Genomic DNA, 21,796 nt, shown 5'->3' with positions numbered 1-21,796 from the left:
TGTTACAAATTAAAAAGTGGTCAGACTATGAATGATGGTAAAAAGCCATCATTCTACATTGAATCATGGTAAAAAAAATGTAAAAATCATACTATGGGTTGTGGTAAATAGTTTATAATCTGTTCTCTCTGCTGCCTTCATGTCCCTAAAAAGGACAACCAAACAAATACTTTCAAATTATTTAGTTTTACTTAACACTTATCACATCTAACATAGCAATCAATTAATTGTATTTTTACGTCTTATTTACTTTCCATAACATTTTACTGCCTTTTACGTTATTAATGCGTTGCCCTGCGACAGACTGGCGACCTGTCCAGGGTGACCCCGCCTCTCACCCGGAACGTTAGCTGGAGATAGGCACCAGCACCTCCTGACCCCACTAAGGGACAAGGGTGTACAGAAAATGGGTGGATGGATTATGTTTCTAATGCTGTGGCAGAGAACAATAAAGGACCAAATAACCAGACAGAGACATCCTGTAGTGCTGATGATCATGCTTTATTAAATCAATAATTGCAGAAAAACTCAAGGAGACTGCAAAACACTGAAAGCTACAGCTAACTTCCAACAATCCAACAAAGTGCAGGATGACACCAAAGGACACGGCACGCAGGCGTTTGTGGCTGCTTGTTGTCTCATTGGCGCCACCCTGTGGACCGATGGGTGAACCTCTACAAACTAACACACAAGCACACTGCAGACCTCCGAGAGGCAGCTCTGCCTCTGAAAACGAGCGCCGGCAGGACTCTGGCCAGGTTGATGGAACGACGGAAGAGTCTGAGCCGACGGTCGTTTTCCAGAATCAGAGCACAAAACAAAAAAAACCACTTTGGACTCAAGCAGTGCAGGCCGCTCGCACTGTGAGCCTGTCATAGAAATGGCAGTATGACATAATCAGTCGGCACATGAGGTCCAGTCGTCCTGCTTCCATGAGGGTAGATGCAAACAGCACTCAGGATCTCATGCTCCTGTTACAAACTAAAGCGCCGCTCCCTTCGCAGCGGCGCGCTCAAAGTTTTGTCTCCGGTTCATAACATCAACAGGGAGCCTCTCTACCTGTTGAGGCAAACTTAAAGACTTCAACTTATCGTTGAGGCACAGAGTTTAGTTTCCCAGTTTAGCAGGGTATTCGTTCCAACGGAAACTTTCTCCTGTTAAACTATATTTAGTTTCTTTAAGTTTCAGTTAATATTATTGTCATAAATAACAATGCATACATTTCCCATAACCGGTAAACTCGGCTATATACATTATGTACATGTCAAAGAAAAATGGATCAAACATCCTAAGTCATAGTTATCCAATATGGCACATTTTACAACTTTAGACTTTAGTCTAGTTTGGCATAAATTAACGTCAGGTTTGGTACAAAAATAGTTCCTATTTACAAGAATATTCCAGATCCTTATCAAGTAGACTACTGTGTTTCATCAATAAATAAAAAGTCATGAAAGGAGGGAAAAGGGGACATTTGTAATATCAGATTTTTTTTTTACACCGATCGAATGCTGATGTGAACGGTTGCTGAGTCCGATCCGAGCTCATTGGACAGTCTGAGGGTGTAGGCGCCGGCGTCTTCCTCCTTCACCCCTGTGATGATGAGGGTGGTCAGGTCCTCCGTGGTCTCGATGTGGAATCGTCCACCCGTGGACACGTTGATCGTCTTGCCTGAGCGGGACCACTCTATGTGCTTGGTGTCGCCGGAGAACGCACAAGCGACTGTCAGGACTTTGCCAGGTTCGATGCTGATGTCCTCTGGCAAAGCTTCAATTCTCGGAGCAGAACCTGAAAGCGGCAGAGTAATTTAAACTTAACAAGACGGTTACATGAAGATAAAATAAATTCAGATATTTAAATACTTTTAAATTAGACATATGCTTTATTGAACAAGTTAGGAACAAGTTAAGATGTTCACTACATCTTAACTTGTTGATTAAGATGATTTTTGCATAAAAATCATTCTCAGATCATGAGATTTTTTAAGGTAACTTAAAAAAATCCAAATAATCTGCTGCTGGTCACAACCCCCAAACTCAACGTTTACACTTACATATGAAAATGGCTGTAAACATGTGAAATTATTCAACCGTACATCTTTGAAAAGCAGAAGTGGAGCCTCCTGCACAACCAACAAGAATCCAGCAAGTGGTCTCTGGATGGTAAGTCAACAACAAAAGTCTTCTCTTTTCCAGCAGCCATTGTACAGCACATTAGAACAGCCAAATAATGTGCTGGAGCCCTGCTGGGATTGCTAGTTGTAACTGTTTGGGCTTGGCTGTGGCTGCTGATTATCTAGCAGAGGTTTTTCTTCAAACGGCTCATTTTCCAGACACCAAAAAACATAAACTTATTGGCAAAAACAGAGGGTGTTTTTTTTTTTTTTACGTGCTTGTAATGTTTGAAGTAGTAGCGATGAAAATGGAAGCAAAACAATTTGTAAAATGTGAATTTTGCAGGTTTTCTTTAAGCTATTGAGTCTTGATGTCACTCATAAATTAATCCACAACACTGAAAAGAACTAGAAAAACCAAAAGAAATACGGCAAGATATCAAGAACTGTGGACCAAATTTGATATCATAGATTTTTATACATCATCATTGTTGGAGTCATTAGTCTTAAAAGCAAAAACCAACGCTCTTAGCCTTCAAGATCCAAGACAGTACACTTATTTGAGTATAATAAAAAAAATCATTTCACTTCATTAAACCTTTTTAAGTAAAGTTTCATAGAATTAACCTTTATTCTGAGGGAGATATGGATAATCAAAAAGACCAGTTATCTCTCATTTGGGCCACTAAGGTGCCTTGAGGTTAATGTCAGACATGGTAATGAAATGGCTTTTGATATGGTGTAAGTACATTTCCTGGTTTTAATTGAAGCAGAAACACAAAAACACTTGATTTGCTTAACATTCTTGGCACTTTTGTCAGTGGGATTCTGAAGAAATGACTGACTTGGCAGCTAAAGACTAACAAAGGTTGAAATCTCATACCGATTGCTCTCATTGAGGTTCCCTCCATGTGGGATGTCATTTCTGTGAGACTGCTGGAGCTCATGGCGTACGTCTCAGATGTCATGGAGGACATGCTGGACATTGACATGGTCTCAAACTTCATCTCAGCTGCCATGCTGCTGAAGGAGCTGGACTCCATCATGGATGACATCATTGTCTGGTGGGCAGAGGAGGAAAAGGCCGAAGACTCCTCCATCGTATGGATTTCTTTCTTTGTCATCATAGACGAGGCCTTTGATGACTCCTGGTGACTCACCATCATTGACCCTGTTGAAAATTAGTTGGAACATGAAATACAGAAACCTCATCAATCATTTCTAAATTAACATTCTGAACAAAAAAATATTTCACTGGAGGAAGATCTCACCTTTAAGTGCCACTTGCTGCTCTCGGTAAGCTGTGACTTTCTTGTATAGGGACTGAAACACCTGACCAGTGAAGGAGAAGGAGGATTTGGACACTCCTCCATCTGAGGTCATCTCACAGGTGTACTCTCCCTGGTCACTCTCTGCCAGCTCATGAATCAGAAGACTGCAGGATCCTTCAGAGTAGTGCATCTCAAAGCGGCTGCTCTGTGAAAGCCTCCTGCCGCTAACGTACCACACCACATCCCTTACACTGCTCTCACAGACGCAGGACATCTTGACTGAACCCTCGCAGGCCTCAGCTGTTAGCTGGCTGAGGACTTTGGGAGGTTTCGGGGTCGGGGATTTCACAGTGGGAGGAGACACAACCCTCTTGGGGGACATAATTGGAGGAGGTGATTTTACCCTCGGAGGTGATTTGATTCCCTCAGGCTCAGGTGACTTCAGTCCCCTTGGAGATTTGATACCTGGAGGTTCTGGAGACTTGATGCCTCTTGGTGTTTTGATTCCTGCAGGTTCTGGTGACTTGAGACCTCTTGGTGTTTTGATACCTGCAGGTTCTGGTGATTTAACACCACGGGGAGATTTTGCCTCTTCAGGTTCTGGTGACTTCACACCTCCAGAAGTTTTGGCTGGTGTTGGTGACTTTAGTCTGGGTTCTGGAGATTTCAGCCCACGTGGTGACTTGATTCCTTCCGGTTCAGGAGATTTTACACCAGGAGTTGGTGATTTTAAGCTGCGTGCTGGAGAGGGTGCTGATGGCTCCGGAGATTTGATGCTCTTAGCAGATTTTGCTTCCTCTGGTTCAGGAGACTTTACACTTGGTGTGGGTGACTTAACTTCAGGGGGAGGAGATGCTACAGCTGGTGACTTTACACTTGGCTCTGGTGACTTTATACTAGGTGCTGAGGAAGGAGCAGGGGATGCTGCTGAGGGCTCAGGTGACTTAACACTGGCTGCTGGTGACTTCACAGGTGGCTCAGTGGTTTTGACAGCTTTGATTTCCTCCTTAGGAGGTGGCCTGCGGATTGTCAGAGTGAAATGAGCCTCCTGTCTACCTGCTGAGTTCTCAACGACCACAGTGTAACTGCCCTCATCAGATGTGGTCACAGATGAAATCTCTAGGCTGGATTTGTACTGAGTTGTGGTGACATGGATACGAAGAGATGATACAATTGTTTTGCTCTCGTGTATCCATGTCACAGTTGGTGCAGGTTCCCCATCGATGTCACAAGAGAACCGGGCTGTCTCTCCCTCTGCAACAGTCACGGACTGTGGCTTGGTGAGGATTTTGGCAGGAAGAGAAGGTTTTTCCTTGGGCAACGAAAGTTGCTCAGAAGCAGTCAAGGATGTTTTCAGTTTATCTTCAGACGTTGCATGCTTTCCAGTTAAAGAAAACTTCTCTGAAGAATATGAGGAACTAGAAGAAAGATATTCAGTGGAGGCATACTTGATAGATGAGTCATACCTCTCAGCAGAGGAGAATCGCTCTCCAGAAGAGAATCTCTCAGCCGAGGCACCAATTCTTTCCCGTGTGATAACCTCACGTGTTTCTGTTAGCTTTGACTTGCTCTCTTCCACCTCCAGGTAGGTTTGTGAGGTATAGCCAGACTTAAAGTGCGTGGTGTGATAGTGATCAATGCGTGTGACTTCAGGGACAAATGCTTTAGGAGCATCCTCATCCTTGCGGCGGGAGGAGAATGTAGTGTATCCGCCTCCTGACACCTCCAGGGTGGCGTAGTCAGATGCCTCACCCTTTGAATTGGAGCACACACAGCGGTATGTGCCACTGTCGTCTTCTTGGCAGTCCAAGATAGTAATGGTCAGAACACCACTCATGTTTGTGAAGATGTATTTCTCAACATGTTCAGAGATTTCCACTCCATTATGGAACCATGCAACTTCAGCCTCTGGTTTTGCTTGGATGTTCAGGGTGAATTTTGTGTCCTGACCAGTTGGGATGCGATGAGAGCGCATCCTGACAGTTACACGAGGAGCGTGATCAAGGCTGAAAGGCGCTTGACTCACAACCTGGTATTTCCTCTCAGACTTCAGAGCAGCTTTCCTGGCTTCATAACGGGACATGATGTCAAAGCGTGCCGATCGCTCAAACCTAGAGGAGGAGCGGGAAGACCTCTCCACTGACCTAATAGGACTGGGAGAACGAGGACGGGTCCTCTCTGGAGTAGGGGATCTCCTCCCCACAATCTCTCCCTCTGTTTCCACAGGTCTAGCATGTGGTGGTCGGATTAGCTCTGAGACTGGTCGCATCAGCTCAATGTAGGTAGGAGACAGTGACCTTCTCCTTCTCGTGTACTGAGAAATAGTACGTTTCTTCTTTGTCTCAACCTCAGCGGCCTCATGTCTGACTTCCTGCCTCCTTTCCTCATGTTCAACGACACGTCGTTGAACTCGGATGGGGCTACCAGGAGGAGAGGCAGAAAAGCCGAGCTCAAGTTCATCTTCCAGCATCATTGTCTCCTCCTCAGCTCTCTTCCTTGTCAGGTAGTCATCCACAGGCATCAGCAGGTCTTCATCACTGAGATCTCCCAGAGACCTCCTTCTGGATCTAAAGGAAACTTCGGACTCAGGAGATGGTGAACGTCGGGCAGGTCTAACAGTCTCCAAATCATCCATTGTCAATTTGGGAATGCGCCATCTTGGTCTGTATTGGTCAGTGATTCTGGGGAGAGGCATCACGTAGAACTGCTCCCACCTGGACAGACGAATACGTCTCTGCCTTTTTTGCACAATCCTTTCTGTTCTCTCTGATACCTCATACTGATCTCGTATCTTGCGATACCACTTCATGTCAGACAGAGGTACAAACTGCTTAATGGCTTTGTCTTCATCCAGAGCTTTAGGATCATGAACCACAGGCTCAGGAATTTCATAGGGCATGAAAATCCTTCTCTCTTCCTCTAGCTTCTTGGTCTCTGTCTTCTCCTCTGTGATGTCAAATTCGCCTTCGATGTTCTTGGTGCTTACTGCGGGTTTGTAGACCTCTGCAGCAAATTTGAGGGCCTCCTGTGCTGTTGGGTTTAGAGGTACAAGTTCCTCAGTAGCTGCAATGTGCTGAGCCATTTTGTTGGTCTTCTCTATTTGTTTCTGTACATGTCGGAGTTTCTCCTCTTCGCTCTTGTACTCTCTTCTAGTGTAAGTGAGACGGTCCACTTTCAGAGTGGCCTGGCAGCTTGCAGAGCCAGCAGAGTTGGTTGCTGTGACTTTGTATACTCCATCATCCTCAAGCAAAGTCTCCCTGATGTGAAGGACATGATAATCAATGTCCTGTTCTATGACAACAACTTTGGGACCAAACTGTAGAGGAAGGCCGTCTTTTTCCCATTTAAGAGAAGGAGCGGGAATTCCTGACACCCTGAGTTCAAAGCGGACACTGTCTCCCTCTGTGCACTCAACATTAGCCAGGAGACGTTTGAACATGGGCCTCATTGTGTCCTCGAGCACAGGATGAGGTATCACAGTGAGACGAGCCTTGCAGCTGTCTTCTCCAAACCTGTTGTGGGCCATGACTGTGTATTCAGCATCATCACCAATGTCAAGGTTGTGAATCATGAGTTGATACAAGCCCTTATCACTTGTGAAGGTGTACTTCCTGTCATCTTCTTTGATTTGTTCTCCATTTTTAAGCCAGGTAACATGAGGCTCTGGGTGCACAGTGATAGTGACACCAAAGCGCACATCCTCACCAATATATGCTGTGCGGTTGTAGAGTGGCAAAGTGAACTCCGGTGGTCTCTGGAGAAGTTTAGTTTTGTCAACCCTCCTCCTCAGCTTCCTGATGGTGCGGCTCATGTAGTGCTCTCTGATGCTCCTCACAGTTTCTACAAAGAGTTCTCCATAGGCACTATCCTCTCCATCATCACTCACCACCTTGCATCTGTAGACACCATCATCAGACTCTTCAATGTCCTTCACGTAAATACTGGCAAAGCCGTTGCTGTAGGAAATCTCATACTTGGGGCTTGGATGTAACTGACGGTTACCTAAGTACCATGTTATCTGAGTGCTTTTGTCAAAGTTCACAATACTACAGGTAAATCTGACATGGCCACCTTCTTCAGCTGAGGCATGCATGACAGGCCCAGCACGCAAGCCATGGTACTCAGTTCCAATCTTAACTCTACCAACTTCCAGACCTCGCTGGTTTCTGAAGGCACCTCCAAACGCCACACGAGCTGCTGAAACTATGGTATCAGTCTTCTTTACTAGTGACTGATAGTATCTTCTGTGTCTCAGTGTCTTGATGACCTTGTTGCTAACATGCTCAATCTTCATCTTGAGCCATGGATGTTCTAGAGCTTCATGAGCAGTCATACGGAGCTTCCTGTCCTTGACTAGAAGTCTATCTATAAAGTCCATTGCCTCTAAGCTGATGTCCTTGAATGCTTCCCTGTCAAAGACGTACTCACAGTTTGAGATGTTCTCAATCATCTTTGTCATAGACTCGGCAGCAAATGGATTAAGGCCGCTGAGTAGAACATATGCCAAAACACCAATAGACCACATATCGGTGGCTGTTGTGACCAGATCATGGCGATGAACCTCCGGTGCATAATACTCAGGAGCTGAAAACAGCATTCTGATGTTTTCTCCAGGAACCAACAGTCGAGACTGTCCCATTTCAATAATTTTTATGTTGAGACTTCTCCTTGTGGTGTAAACAATGTTATCTGGGCGGATATCAAAGTGGCCAAAGTTTTGGCTGTGTAAGAACTTGGCAGCAGAGCAAACCTGTCTCAGGTAGCGGACAATCTCCTGTTCCGTCAGCTCAAAGTTGCTGGTACCAAGCCGCTCAAAGATATCAACTCCAGAGATGAATTCAAAGATCAGGATAATCTCCTCCATGCTTTCAAAGTATTCATGGAGGTAGATGAAATTCTTATGTCTTGCAACATTAAGAGCCTCTATTTCCCTGAGGACTAACTCGCGATCAGTTCCTTTCACTTTGATGAACTTTGCCATGAAAGTCTTCTTAGTGGCAATCTCCACACAGCGGTGGACCACTCCAAACTGGGAGCGAGCAAGCTCCTCTGAGATTATGTATTTGGAAGACAGCTCCTTCACCTTGTAGAACACAGCTTCCTCCTTGGTGATCTCTCTCTCTTCATCCACTTCCTCATCATAGTTCCTGATCACAGATTTGTCTTCCTTGGTGGTAATGGGCTCAGTTGGAGCAGATGGAAGGCTGACACCAAACTGGTTCTCTGCAATAACACGGAACTGATATTTGGTCTTTCCAAATATGTTGATGACGGTGATACTGCAGTCTGTTGTATGACCAGCACGAATCCACCTATCAGCAGTGGTTGGGCACTTCTCTACAATGTAGTTAATAATCTCACTGCCACCATCACTGGCAGGGGGCTCCCAGGTCAGCGTGATAGAGTCCCGTGCAATGTCGCTGACCACAAGTCCCTTTGGAGCATCGGGGATGTCAGCCACATTCACCTCAATAGTTTGCTTGTCTGATCCAAATCTGTTCTTAGCAGTAACGGCATAGTAGCCAGTATCCTTCCTCTGTACTCCCTTCAGGAACACCAGGGAGGTGAAGGATCTTGTGGTGATAACTTGATGATAAGCAGAGCTTGAGAGGACCTCCTGACCCTTCTGCCAAGTGACCGCTGGCTCAGGCTTTCCCGAAATGGGGATCTTGATGGTGATGTGATCGCCACGCACAGCTTGTACAGATCCCATTCCCTGGAGCTCTTTAGGCAGGTATATTTTTGCAGGAACTGAAATGAAAGAATCGGAAAATTATATTTCACTAGACTGTAAAAAAAAAAAAGATAACTTAGAATATAATCTAATGCAGATGTGTGGCATAAATACCTTCCACCTCCAGGTTGGCTATTGTAGAGATAGATCCTGACGGGTTAGTTGCTCTGACTTGGTACACTGAGGCATCGCTCTCATCCGCTGCAGTGATGACCAGCTGATAGTAGCCACCCTTGAACTCAAGGATTTTTATTTTTGTTCCATCTGCCAGGATTTCCTTGCCACTGCGATACCATTTGACAACAGGTTTTGGATGGCCCACAACCTTGTAATAGGAAAAGATAATCAGAGTAAATTAACCTGCTGAAGAAAAATCAAAGATAGGAAATGACATAAAAAAAGGTTCTTCTAGTTTCTAAATACCTTGGTGACAAAGGTGGCATTGCTATGGTATTTGACAGTCATGTCTCTGATCTCCTCTCTGAATGCAGGAGCACGAGGAGCCTGTTCAGACTTGGGAATGACTGGCAGAGAGATCTCAGACCAGTCGCTCTCACCGCCAATGTTCTGGCATTTCACACGGAACTCGTACTCAAAGCCCTCAATCAAGCCAGTGACTTCATAGGTGGTCTCCGTAAATGTCTTTGTTGTTACAGACATCCATTTGTTCTGCTTCTTCTCGCGTTTCTCAAGGAAGTAGCTGGTGATTTTCGCTCCTCCATCGCTAGTTGGAGGCTTCCAGCAAACAACACAAGAGTCTTTGGTAGAACTGATAATGAACGGCTGCTGTGGGATTCCAGGTTTATCTGAGAAAAACAACACAGGGCTGTTATTCTGTCTTTGTGTTAACTAGAACTCAAGGCAGAAAATAAAATTTATGGGGGTTACCATATGGAGTCTTGATGATGACCACTGATGGAATCTCCAGAGACTCACTGACACCATACTGGTTTTGTGCTGAGACTCTGAAGTAGTATCCAGAGCCCTCCGTCAGGTTGGGGACACGGCAGGTGGTGCCAGAGACAGAGGAGGACACCAGGTGCCACTGTTCACCCTCTTTGGCTTCGCGTTTCTCTACAATGTAGTTGGTGATTACAGACCCTCCATCATCCTTAGGAACCTTCCAGCTGATCACAACTGAGTTCCTGAGCAGGGATTCAACAACAACGGGACCCTCAGGGATGCAAGGTTTGTCTGGGGAAGAAACAGTAAAGCGACATCAGGAACGGCTCATGGTGTTAATGTATAAAAAAAACTGTAATCAGGTAATAATCAAAGCATGGAAATATTCTTTGTTCATTTGAATTTTACTTTAAAAATATTTTTTTTGTTACTTTAAAAAAGACAGTGATGTATGCCAATACCTTGGATTTCAACACGCAGAGAGGTGTCAACAGTTCCATACACATTGCTGAGCTGAACCTTGTAGCGACCAGCGTTGGTTTTTCGTTGGGCATTCCTCACAACGAGGTGGGTATAGCTTTCTGTGTTTTCAATGATCACGTTCTCAGATGAATTTAGAGGTTTCTTGCCGTAGAACCACATGATCTGGGGGATTGGACGACCAATGTAGACGACATGGAGCCGGAGGCTGGTACCAGCCCCAGCATAGTACTTTTCTTTCAGAGGGAAGCCAGGGTGGAATTGGGGAGCTGCCTGCAAGCGTAGTTTGCCACTGGTCTCTATCTCTCCAGCTTCGTTGATGGCCCTGCAGGTGTACACGCCTTCGTCTTCTTGCTCCTCTGTCAGAATTGTGAGGGAGTGGTTACGACCATCTGAGCTCATCTTGTACTTGCGGCTCTGGATCAGTTCTCTGCCGTAGCGATACCACTTGATCTCGGGCAAAGGTCTGCCAATGATTCCACAAGTTAGAGTGCCAGACTCGCCAAGCTTGGTGGTTACATCTTGGACCTCTTCCTTCAAAGCTGGAGCTTCACCAACTGCAGAAAATTTTGATTCATATTTACTACAACCTTAAATGTTACATAAAAATTTCATTAGGTGTAGTATAACTAGCTCACCGCTCAATTTGGTCTTGATGCCCATGGGTGTGCGACGAGGTCGGCTGAGTCCGGCCTCATTTTCAGCAAAGATTCTGAATTCATACTCTGTGGCCTCCATCAAGCCCCCCATGGTGAACTGCCGATCCTTGGAGCGCTCCTTGTTGCATTTCTTCCAAGCGCTCTCTCCAGCCTCCCTGAACTCAATCCAATAACCCAGGATCTCCTTTCCACCATCATGTTCTGGCCTGAGCCAATGAATGGTGATGCTGTCTTTGGTAATAGAGATGATGTCAATATCTCCTGGTTGGGTGGGCTTGTCTACAGGAAGAGACAGCAAGATGTTAACAATAATAGAAAAAATATCAAATGAAACCTTGCTAAAACTTCTAGCGAGGTTTCATCACTTCATTCATGCAAATATAAGTATTAAATAACACAACACACCAAATGGATCTTTGCAGACCACCGATTCTGAAGCAGGACCAGGTTCACTCTGCCCAATGTCATTTTGAGCCACCACTCTAAACATGTACTCTGCGTTGGGTATAAGTCCGGTGACATTGAACATGGTGGTAGTGATGTGGGTCTTGTTGTGACGGACCCACTTCTCTGTGGAAACCTCCCTTCTTTCAACATAGTATCCTGTGACACGAGAGCCACCATCGTCCCGGGGCCGGGCCCAAGACAGAGACACTGTGGTCTTGGTGATGTCCATGATCTCTGGTGGATTACTGGGAGGTTCAGGTGGACCTGCAGTTATAGGTATTGTCAGTAAAACAAGTATGTATTTTGAATCACAACAGAGCAGCTTAGATTTGAAAGTTAAGGACAATTTCAGAAATAGTACTCACAAAGAGGTGTCTTTGGCAGAACAGCTCCATCTGATTTAAGGGATCTGCTAACACCAAACTGGTTCTCAGCAAACACCCTAAAGTGGTACTCTACATTCTCCTTCAAGCCCTTGACCACCAGGGAGGTCTCAGTTACCCTGGCATCCACTGTGTACCAGGCGGCCTTGGGTACTTCCCGCCTTTCTACTATGTAGCCCAGGATGTCAGATCCACCGTCATCTGAAGGCGGTCTCCAGCTGACGCGAACTGATCTAGCCTGGATGTCATCAAATTCTAGAGGACCTTCTGGGATATCAGGTCGACCAATCACCTTCACCTGGCGGTGAAAAGCATAAACATTATTAAAATTTTTTTTAGTTTATCCCTTTTTCTTCCTAACATTTCCTTGAGGTGTTGTATCTCACCTTGATGTACACAGCTTTCCTACCACATTTGTTCTCCAGCACCAAATCATAGGTACCGGTGTCGTCTTTGTGTGCCTCTTTGATGACCAGCTCAGTGATGTCATCATGGGTGGCAATCATGGCACGATGTGAGATGTCACGACCATCCTTTGTCCACTTAGCTGTGGGTAAAGGTTTGCCTTTGATGGGAACAGACAAATGGACGACTCCACCTTGCCGCACCACGTATCCTTCCTCATACACACGATCAAGCTCAAAGCCAGGATAATCTGGGAAAGACACAAAAAGCAGCTTTGCTTATCAAATTGTCCATTCAAAATATAAATGCATGTACTGTGTAAAATTCTTCTCTTACCAAGCATTTCTTGGACTTTAACCACTCCAGAAATCTCTGCTGGCTCTCCAGCACCACCTGCATTGCAGGCAATGACTCTGAACCTGTACTCTGCTCCCTGGGGCATGTGTGTTAGGGTGTACTCGCACATCTTGGTGGGTGTAGTATTGCACAGAGTCCATTCAACCTGGTCCACCTTTTGCATCTCAATGAGATATCCAGTAACAACAGAACCACCCTCTTCCTCAGGCGGCAGCCAGGCCAGAGAGACCGATGTCCGTGTGCTGTCTGTGACTCTGGGTTTAGCTGGAGGACCTGGAGGTTCTATTTAGCAGCACAGAAAGATTTACTAAATAAACTGACCTCCTTTATTGTAAAACTAAATAAACTATGCTTTACATCACTTACCAATGGGATCCATGGCAACAGCTACGGCAGAACTTTCACTGGGTTTGCCAGCTCCTCTGGAGTTGATAGCAGTGATTCTGAACTCATATTCCAGGCCCTCAATCAGCCCGGAAGAACGATATCTGGTCATAGTGACTGGATTCTTATTGATTCTCAACCATCTGTCAGATCGGGCCTCTTTACGTTCTATTATGTAGCCAGCAATGGTGGAGCCACCGTTGTCCACAGGTGGTTGCCAGGTCACGGTCATGCCTTCATGGGTGACATCAATCACTTCTGGCCTGCTTGGAGGTCCAGGGATGGCTGCATGGGGAGAAAAGGTGGAAGTTTTACTGAACTGTGGGACAAAAAGTATCTTTTTGACCAAATAATCAAAGAAATTGATTGTAGATCTTCATGTCTTAAATTATCAAACTGGTAAGATATGAAGATAACTCTGAGAACTCACTCTTGGCACTCTTGCACTCCACCACTTCAGACTGCAGGAAGCCGCCAAAACCAAAGCGATTCATGGCAGCAACACGGAACACATACTCAGTTCCTTCGTTAAGCCTGGTGAACTTGAAACAAGGTCTGGTCACAGATTCAGAGATGGTGGACCAGCCTGGGTGGTGGGCTTCACGCTGCTCCACCACGTAGCCACTGACATTGGCACCACCGTCTTTCTCTGGAGGCTCCCAGCTAACTGTTACCGAGACTCCATCAACCTCCTCGATTTTCATGGGACCGACTGGGATACCAGGTTTGTCTGCGCAGAAATGATAAAATACAGACAATTTATGTTCAGAAATGTTACTTCAATTCTGACATCAGATATTTATTTGTATTAAGTGTTCTTACCCAGGATGACGACCTTGATAACCTCCGTTGCCATGCCGATAGCATTCTTCACCTCCAAAGTGTAATCTCCAGTGTCATCGATGGTGGTGTCACGGATGACGAGGTGTGTGTATTTCCCGTTGCTGTCGATCTTGATGCGGTCCAAGCTGTCCTTCAGCTTGGCACCACTGAAGTACCAGGAGCAAACCGGCGCTGGTTTGGCTTTAATCGGGATGTTCAGGTCGATAGATTTGCCCCGGTGCACATGAACGATCTTCTGAGGGATGCTGGTCAAGTCAATCTTTGGCATCACTGAAAAATAAAATATTTAATTGGTTAAATTCTGGCTTTCTGAAAGGAAATATAATGTGTGTTAAATGTTTTAGGTCAGGGCTTCCCTAACGGCATTACTTTCTGGCCCGGCAGCCCCTTTGCAAACCAACAGGCAATCCCACAAAATATGTAAAGGTACATTGAATTTTATTTATTTTTCTTTTCACTCTCATTTGCTATTCAATTTTTACATTCATTCAGCATATCTTGCCTCATGCCTTCTGATTTTAGTTGGCAATGAGTTCGGTGGTGGAGCACTTTATCAGCTAATATATTATGACTTTATTAATGTGTAATACTTTTGTCTTTTGTTTGTCACAAAACCAAGTTAGATTAACTTTTTTTGAAAAAGTTAATCTTAACTTTTTCTAAAAAAAAAAAGTTAGATTAATAATAAAATGAACATTTATAATTAACATTTTCTTTTTTTTTTTCTTTCTTTTTTTTCTAATTTTTTTCTAATACTTTCTGAAGCCCCCTAGTGGCCTCTGAGGTCAATAGATTTGTTCCAGGTTGCTGATGGTGCGACGACTCACCCTTGATCTCCTGGATTATGATTGGTGTCACAATGTCCATGGGCTCACTGACTCCCCTGCTGTTGGTGGCACGGATCCTGAACAGGTACTGATCGTTCTCTGTAAGCGACTGGATTGTGTGCTGGGACTGAGAGGCCTTAACTGTCGCCACGGCACTCCACCTGTCTGATCCCACCTTGCAAGCCTCTATGATGTAACCTGTCAGCCTGCTGCCGCCATCATGCAATGGTCTTTCCCAATGGAGGGTCACAGTGGACTTGGTGACATCCACAATGCTGAGGTCCATGGGCACTGATGGTACTTCACACACCAGCACAGGCTCAGCTGTCTCACAAGGCTCGCCGACACCATAAATGTTCTCAGGTAGGACTCTGAAGAAGTAGTACACGCCTTCCTCCAACCCTGTGATCCTGTACAGAGTCTTCCTGCACTCAGTGGTCACAGTCTTGTATGACTTCATGTTGGCTTCTCTCTTCTCTACGATGTAGTTGCTGACATGAGCGCCACCGTCCAGGCTTGGGACGTCCCAGGTGATCACAACCGACTCCTTGGTGTAGTCTTTCACCCTGACTGAACCAGGAGGACCAGGGGTGTCTGAAGAAAAGAGACACATCAAGAAAATGAAGATTTATGTCTTGAAGAATTACCTGAGTAAAAACCAACTGGACAGAACTTACCGTAGACCTTGACCAGGATAATGCACGTCTTCTTTCCAGATGGATTCTCGGCCTCCACAACATATTTTCCAGAATCATAGCGATTAACTTTCTCCACCAGGAGAGAGGTGTGACTGTCGGTGGTCTCAATGAAGCCTCGACTCTGCAGCTCCACACCGGTCTTTCTCCAGGCAACAACTGGTGCCGGTCGGCCGGTGATGGACACGAACAGACGGAGGGTACCGCCAGCACGCAGACAAACCGTCTTCTTCAAGTCTTCGGCCAGTTCCAGGTCGGGCATTTCTGAAGATGGAAATAATAGGAGATCCTTCTCTGTTGCATATTTTTTAATGTCTGCACAGTATTTTATGTTGCAATTTTGCCCTTATTTTACAATGTCCTTTTTTTTGTTTGTTTTTTTTAACATATTTTTATACTTTTTGTTAACCTTCATGCATGAATGTCTTTGCTGCTGTTTCACCTCATGTTACTATACAAAAACTTGACATCCAAATAGTTTCACATTTTAAATGCAACTGTTACATTTGAAATGAGAAGAAAAAAAAGATTATTTAAAGATTTTGACATCTTCAAAAGTAAAAAATATTTTGTATTTCCTTCTTATAAAGGTGTTATTTAAAAGAAAACCATTTTTTAAATCTTTCTGAAGACATTTTTCTTAGAAAAAATATCTCAACTCGAGACGAACTAATATCTCTACTCAGAAAAGAACCAAATTCCACAATTTCTTTTAAATTTGAGTTTCAAATCACTGACCGAAGATATATTTTTAAATTAACTGTTTTTAAAATATTTCCCCAGAAGCTTAATGTACTATTTTAGACCAGCTTCTTATCTATTTTTTAGGCGAAAATAACAATCGGACAAATTATGAGTTTATATTTCAGGGATGTCCAAAGAAAAACAATTTAAGAATTTGAAAAGAGCTGAAGAATTGCTAAGACCATTTTAAACCTGCAGTATGAAAGTTTTTAAGAACTTTGTTAAAAATGTCACAATGTCGTGACAGTATGTCATGAGACTATTACTAATGAACTCACCAACTTTCTCCAGTGGTTCGATCTCTCCACTCGGTTCACTGAACTCCCCGGTACCGTTGCCGTTGATGGCTGCCACCCTGAATCTGTACTTCTTATTGGCTGCCAGGCCACCGGCCACGTACTCATTGGTCTTTATGGGCTTAGCAGTGGCGCGGTACCACTGCTCTGTGTCTTCCTCTAAGATCTCTATGACGTAGCCTGTGACATCGGAGCCGCCGTCGTACATGGGCCTGGTCCAGGTCAAGTTAATGCTGTGCTTGGTTGTATCCACTATGCGAGGTGTTGATGGAGCAGCCGGGGTGTCTGAAGGGGATGAATATAAATAGGTTATTAACGTACTTTCATGTTTTAATATCTAGAAACTCTGTAGTTAATAAGTAAAAAGACTCACATGTGGGATCTTTACAGATAATGTACGGCGAGGCGTCGCTTGGCTGACTCTCTCCAGCATTGTTGACAGCTGTGACTCTGAACTGGTACTCGCCTCCCTCTATCAGGCCGGTGATTTTCAGACGGATGTCATAAATTGTGTAAGTTCTGTTCACCCGAGTCCATCTGATTCAACAGAGCAGATAAATTGCTAGATGTTTTTTTTCTGAGACAGTTAAAGATGATATTTGTACACAGAACATGTTTTAACCTTGTGCTGCTTTTCTCTCGTTTTTCCACGATGTAGTTCTTGATCTCACTGCCTCCGTTGCTCTCAGGCTTCAGCCACTCGATGATGATGTGCTCCTTACCCACCGCTGTGGCCTCTGGGGCGCCCGGTGGGGATGGGACAGCTGGGAAACAGGTGTCAGATTAAAAATAATTCTGTTTCCCAGGAGAAAAACATACCACAAACAATACCAACCAACCTAACTGTTGTTATTAAAATTAACTGAAACTGAAACCGTTTTCATTCAGGAGAGAACCATAACTAACTGGAACTATATTGTGCATATATAAAAATAAAATATACTGAAATTATAGATATAATATCCTTCATTTCCATTTTTATGAATCTATTTATTAGAAAATTAAACTATAATGAAAAACTCAAAACTATAATAACCTCTGAAACCTAGATTGAGAAATATTTAATAAAATTAATCCTGAAGTCTGAATGTGAAATATTTGACAAAGAGAAGCTGTTTCGTACTGTAGGCGTTTCTGGCAATGATCGGCTCAGACTCCAGAGGAACTCCGGGTCCAAACTTGTTGACTCCTCTGACTCTGAAGACGTATTCGTTGTTCTTGATCAACCTGGAGCTGACACATGACAGCGACTTGCACTCTGGCTCCATGATGACCCAGTTGAGCCGGCTGGTTTCACGTCGCTCTACAATGTAGTGGGTGACGATGTCTCCGCCGTCCTCCAGAGGGATCTTCCAGGAAACCGTACACTTCTCCTCAGTGACTCTGCTGATCACGATCTTGTCAGCAGGTTGTCCAGGAGTGTCTGAGAGGAAAACAAATCAAGAGTTAGACATTTTTGTGACATGTTCATGTTCTGGCCCAAGCCTAAATGTTGAAACATGGCTACTCACCCAGAACCTTCACGTTGACCGAAGCGGTCTTAATGCCGTTGGGGTTCTTGACGGTGAGGATGTATCTACCCGTATCGTATCTGTCGCAGTTTTTGATGACGACCATGGCTCTTGTTGACGTGTATGTCAGAGAGTATTTCTCTCCCAACTCCAAAATCTTGTCACCTTTGGACCAGTACACTGTGGGTTCTGGTTTGCCTCCCACAGCACCGTCCAGGACAAGGTCAGAGCCAGCCATAATGGTGATGACCTCACGCGTCAATTTGCTGTCAAGTTCTGCTCTAGGAGGAGCTGCAGTAAGTAAAACATAAAATTTTAAGTTGTGATAAAAAATTTAACTTCAAAATGGATTTCAGTTAAATTGTTCGGTGTTAAAAAATTGGATTGTAACAATAAATCCACCTAAAAATACAACAATTTAGAAAAGCTTACAGGAAAATCATTTCACGATTGTCTTGCTTTCACACATAAAGCAAGTTTTACAAATAACAAACTGTTATTCATGTTTTATCAAGCAGTATTGCTGTGGCATAGTCCTCTAAGACAGTGGAAATTGCAGAAAAGCGGTTTGTTTTGATGACTAACTAGCATTGTTAGCGGCTGTTAGCAAGTTGCTGTTTTCTCACAGTTCTTACAAATCTCATCTTCTCTGATCAGTGTCTTTTTTCTTTAAAGTCCTCAACATGCTGCCATTCAGACGATTTAAAATAGGTGAAGGCTTCTTTAATGTTTATGTAATCAAATAATGCCTACCAACCTAACAACACTTTTATTAACTGACTCATTCAGTTAACATTATTGGGCAACAACCAAAGAATTGCTTCGTTTTATACTTCAAAATGAGTCTCAAAAATAGATAAATATGTAAAACACTCAGCTCCACCTCTGAGACTTATAATAAAAACTCAAGAGCATCTTCAGTTTGATGAGAAATACCGCAAGAACTTTGGTATTTCTCATACCGAAGTTGAGAAATACCAAATTTTTTTAAAGCTGCTAAAATACAGTAAATGTTATGGTAAACAGAACTTTAGAAAAAAAAAAAACATCTAGAAATTTAAATATAAAGAAAAATAAGGAGAAACATCTGGACGTACAGTACTCATCCTTGCATGTGATTGGTCCAGTGGTCTCAGAAGGCATGCTGTGGACCCCGGCTGCATTCTTGGCGATGACACGATACTCAAAGGTTTCTCCCTCTCCCAGGTTTGTGACTGTGAAGTAGTTCTCTGTGATCGTGGTGTAATTGCACTTGAGCCAGCGGTTGTCGTCCCACTCATCTGTGCTGTAGACCTTCCTCTCCACAATGTAGCCGACGATCTTATTGCCACCATCGTTGAAGGGTATAGTCCAGCACAGCGAAACAGAGGAGCGGCTGATGTCGGTAATCTCAGGTTTACCAGGCGGATCTACAACAAGCAAGTTAAGACTTTATCAAATACTGCAGCGGGATCTTATTCAATTACACATTGGAATTACCAGTGGTTCCTTACCAACAGGATTGAGCGCCACCACTGGTCTGGATGCTTCACTGGCCTTGCTCAGTCCAGCGAGGTTCATGGCGTACACTCTGAACTGATACTCCAAACCCTCGATCAGGTTGGACACCTTGTAATGGCACTCAAGGCAGGGCAGTTTGTTCTCCCTCACCCACAAGATTGTGTTCCTCTCTTTCTTCTCAATCCAGTATCCTGTCACCTGGCTGCCACCATCAGAATATGGCACATCCCACTTAATGCCAATGGCATTTGCTGACACAAATACCACATCAGGGCGACTTGGAGGACTTGGAGGAACTGCAAATGTAAACAGGTGGAGATTATTAAGAGCCAAAAAGTGCCAGGATGTGTGATATTGTCTTACTGAAGCAGAACCTACTGAATGGATGCTCGATCACAACAGCTGCAGACTCAATGGACTTGCTGACTCCAAACTTGTTCTCGGCACACACTCTGAATGTGTATTCCATGTATTTGGTAAGATGAGTCACTTTGATTGTCGTTCTCTGTACACTGGAGTTCACTACCTGCCATGAAGCATGGCCAGACTCGCGTTTCTCAACAATGTAGTTGGTTATTTCGGTGCCGCCATCATCAGCTGGCTCTGACCATGACAGTGTGCAAGACTCTGATGAGATTCCAGAAATCTTGACTGGGCCAGTTGGTGGGCTAGGTCTGCCAACGACGACCACAGTCACTGTGAAAGTCATCACACCGGCAGCATTCTCCAGGATCAGGTAATACTTGCCGCTGTCACTTCTCTTGCTGTCTCTCACTATCAGTGTGGTTCTCTCCTTTGTGGTCCTGATCAAGACTCTGTCAGTCTCCTTCAGCTTCATTTCCTCCAGTTTCCATGTGACCTTGGGTGCAGGTCTGCCGCTTATTGGGATATCAATTGTGATAGTATTGGAAAGCTTAACGGTAATGAGCTGGTTAGTGATACTGCTGAGATCAGCAGTTGGCTCAATGAGAGGCTCCTTAATGACCACAGAGCTGAAAGTACCTTGAGGCTCACTGACTCCAGCATCATTTTTGGCCTTGACCCTAAAGTCATACTCAGAGTTTTCAATCAGACCTTCTACCAGCATCTTTGACAATTTAGTCTCTCCATAAACAATCCAACGGTCACTACCCTTGGCTCTGAATTCAACAATGTACCCTCGGATGCGGCTGCCTCCATCATGGTCAGGTTTAAGCCACACTAGGGAAGCTGTGGAACTAGTGGTATCGACAACATCTAATCTTTTGGGTGGTGCAGGCTCTTCTGTGGCAACGACAGGCTCAGTCATTTCCTTTGGTTCACCTTGACCATACTGGTTAACAGCAGTCACTCTGAACAAGTATGGCACGCCAATGTCTAGACCAGTTATCCTTATCATTTGGCGTGAGCTCTTGCTGCTGACCTCCTGCCAAGCAAGGCGGCTTGCCTCACGTTTATCTACTATGTAGTGATGGATGCGGGATCCACCATCATTGGACGGAGCATCCCACATCATTGTCAAAGCACCACGTGTAACATCTTTGAAGGAGATTGCTCCTGGAGGTCCTGGTGTATCTAAGACTTTGATTGCGAATGTGATAGACTTTCGTCCACTGTTGTTTTCCAGGGAGAGGGTGTATTTTCCTGCCTCATACCTTGTGCAACCTTCTATAGTCAAAGTGGAGGAGCTGTCTGTGGTGTTGACATCCGCCATGACAGGAAGTTCACCATCTACTCTAGACCAGGTGGCCAGGGGAGCAGGCTTTCCTCTGAAAGCGACGCTGAGAGTGACTATTCCTCCGTTCTTCACAGTGTGAGTTTGTTTGAAGTTTGCATCGATGTCAAATTCTGGAGATGTAAGTCTATCCAGAGCCTGAACAGGGTGTGGCATAACTGAGGCTTCGCCCTCTCCTGATCCATTCACTGCACTGACTCTGAACTTGTAAAGCTCTCCAGCTATCAGGCCCTTTGCAGTGTATCTATTGTGGATACAAATCTGACTATTGACTCTGTGCCACTCCTCCAGACTGGCCTTACACATGTCAATGTTATAGCCAATAATTTCCAAGCCACCATCAAATACGGGTTTTGTCCATTCCAGAGTGACAGTGGACTTAGTGGAGTCAATGACCTGTTAAAGAAAGAAAGTTTATTTATCCCTTTGCTCATTTTTTGCTCAGGTAACTTTTGTTTTACACATCAGTTTAAAATTAATTAATTCAAACTGCTTTATGATCCTTCACAGAATAGCATTAAAACTGAACA

General features: G+C 44.4%; 1 protein-coding gene across 23 annotated transcripts in view; it reads right to left on the bottom strand.

Moving 5' to 3' along the window:
* Positions 1-482: 482 nt before the first annotated feature.
* The window catches only part of ttn.2 (titin, tandem duplicate 2), a 214,487-nt gene continuing 193,173 nt past the window's right edge, over positions 483-21,796 (bottom strand). For all 23 annotated transcript variants that reach the window (XM_081604655.1, XM_081604668.1, XM_081604665.1 and 20 more), the window contains 25 exons: positions 19,931-21,662; positions 19,546-19,848; positions 19,150-19,461; positions 18,053-18,343; positions 17,665-17,964; positions 17,164-17,305; positions 16,915-17,078; positions 16,524-16,826; positions 15,484-15,765; positions 14,807-15,400; positions 13,959-14,249; positions 13,567-13,866; positions 13,119-13,421; positions 12,732-13,034; positions 12,377-12,645; positions 11,973-12,288; positions 11,566-11,871; positions 11,140-11,439; positions 10,483-11,058; positions 10,007-10,312; positions 9,542-9,924; positions 9,233-9,443; positions 3,385-9,135; positions 2,997-3,284; positions 483-1,788 (listed from right to left, as the gene is read on the bottom strand). In XM_081604655.1, the coding sequence (XP_081460781.1) occupies positions 1,496-1,788; positions 2,997-3,284; positions 3,385-9,135; positions 9,233-9,443; positions 9,542-9,924; positions 10,007-10,312; positions 10,483-11,058; positions 11,140-11,439; positions 11,566-11,871; positions 11,973-12,288; positions 12,377-12,645; positions 12,732-13,034; positions 13,119-13,421; positions 13,567-13,866; positions 13,959-14,249; positions 14,807-15,400; positions 15,484-15,765; positions 16,524-16,826; positions 16,915-17,078; positions 17,164-17,305; positions 17,665-17,964; positions 18,053-18,343; positions 19,150-19,461; positions 19,546-19,848; positions 19,931-21,662 (14,619 nt within the window). In that variant the 3' untranslated portion in view covers positions 483-1,495. The remainder of the gene's footprint in view (positions 1,789-2,996; positions 3,285-3,384; positions 9,136-9,232; positions 9,444-9,541; positions 9,925-10,006; positions 10,313-10,482; positions 11,059-11,139; positions 11,440-11,565; positions 11,872-11,972; positions 12,289-12,376; positions 12,646-12,731; positions 13,035-13,118; positions 13,422-13,566; positions 13,867-13,958; positions 14,250-14,806; positions 15,401-15,483; positions 15,766-16,523; positions 16,827-16,914; positions 17,079-17,163; positions 17,306-17,664; positions 17,965-18,052; positions 18,344-19,149; positions 19,462-19,545; positions 19,849-19,930; positions 21,663-21,796) is intronic.

This window comes from Poecilia reticulata, chromosome 2 (assembly GCF_904066995.2).
Source record: "Poecilia reticulata chromosome 2, P_reticulata-male-v2, whole genome shotgun sequence".
Taxonomy (NCBI): domain Eukaryota; kingdom Metazoa; phylum Chordata; class Actinopteri; order Cyprinodontiformes; family Poeciliidae; genus Poecilia; species Poecilia reticulata.
This window is presented reverse-complemented; position numbering and strand designations above follow the sequence as displayed.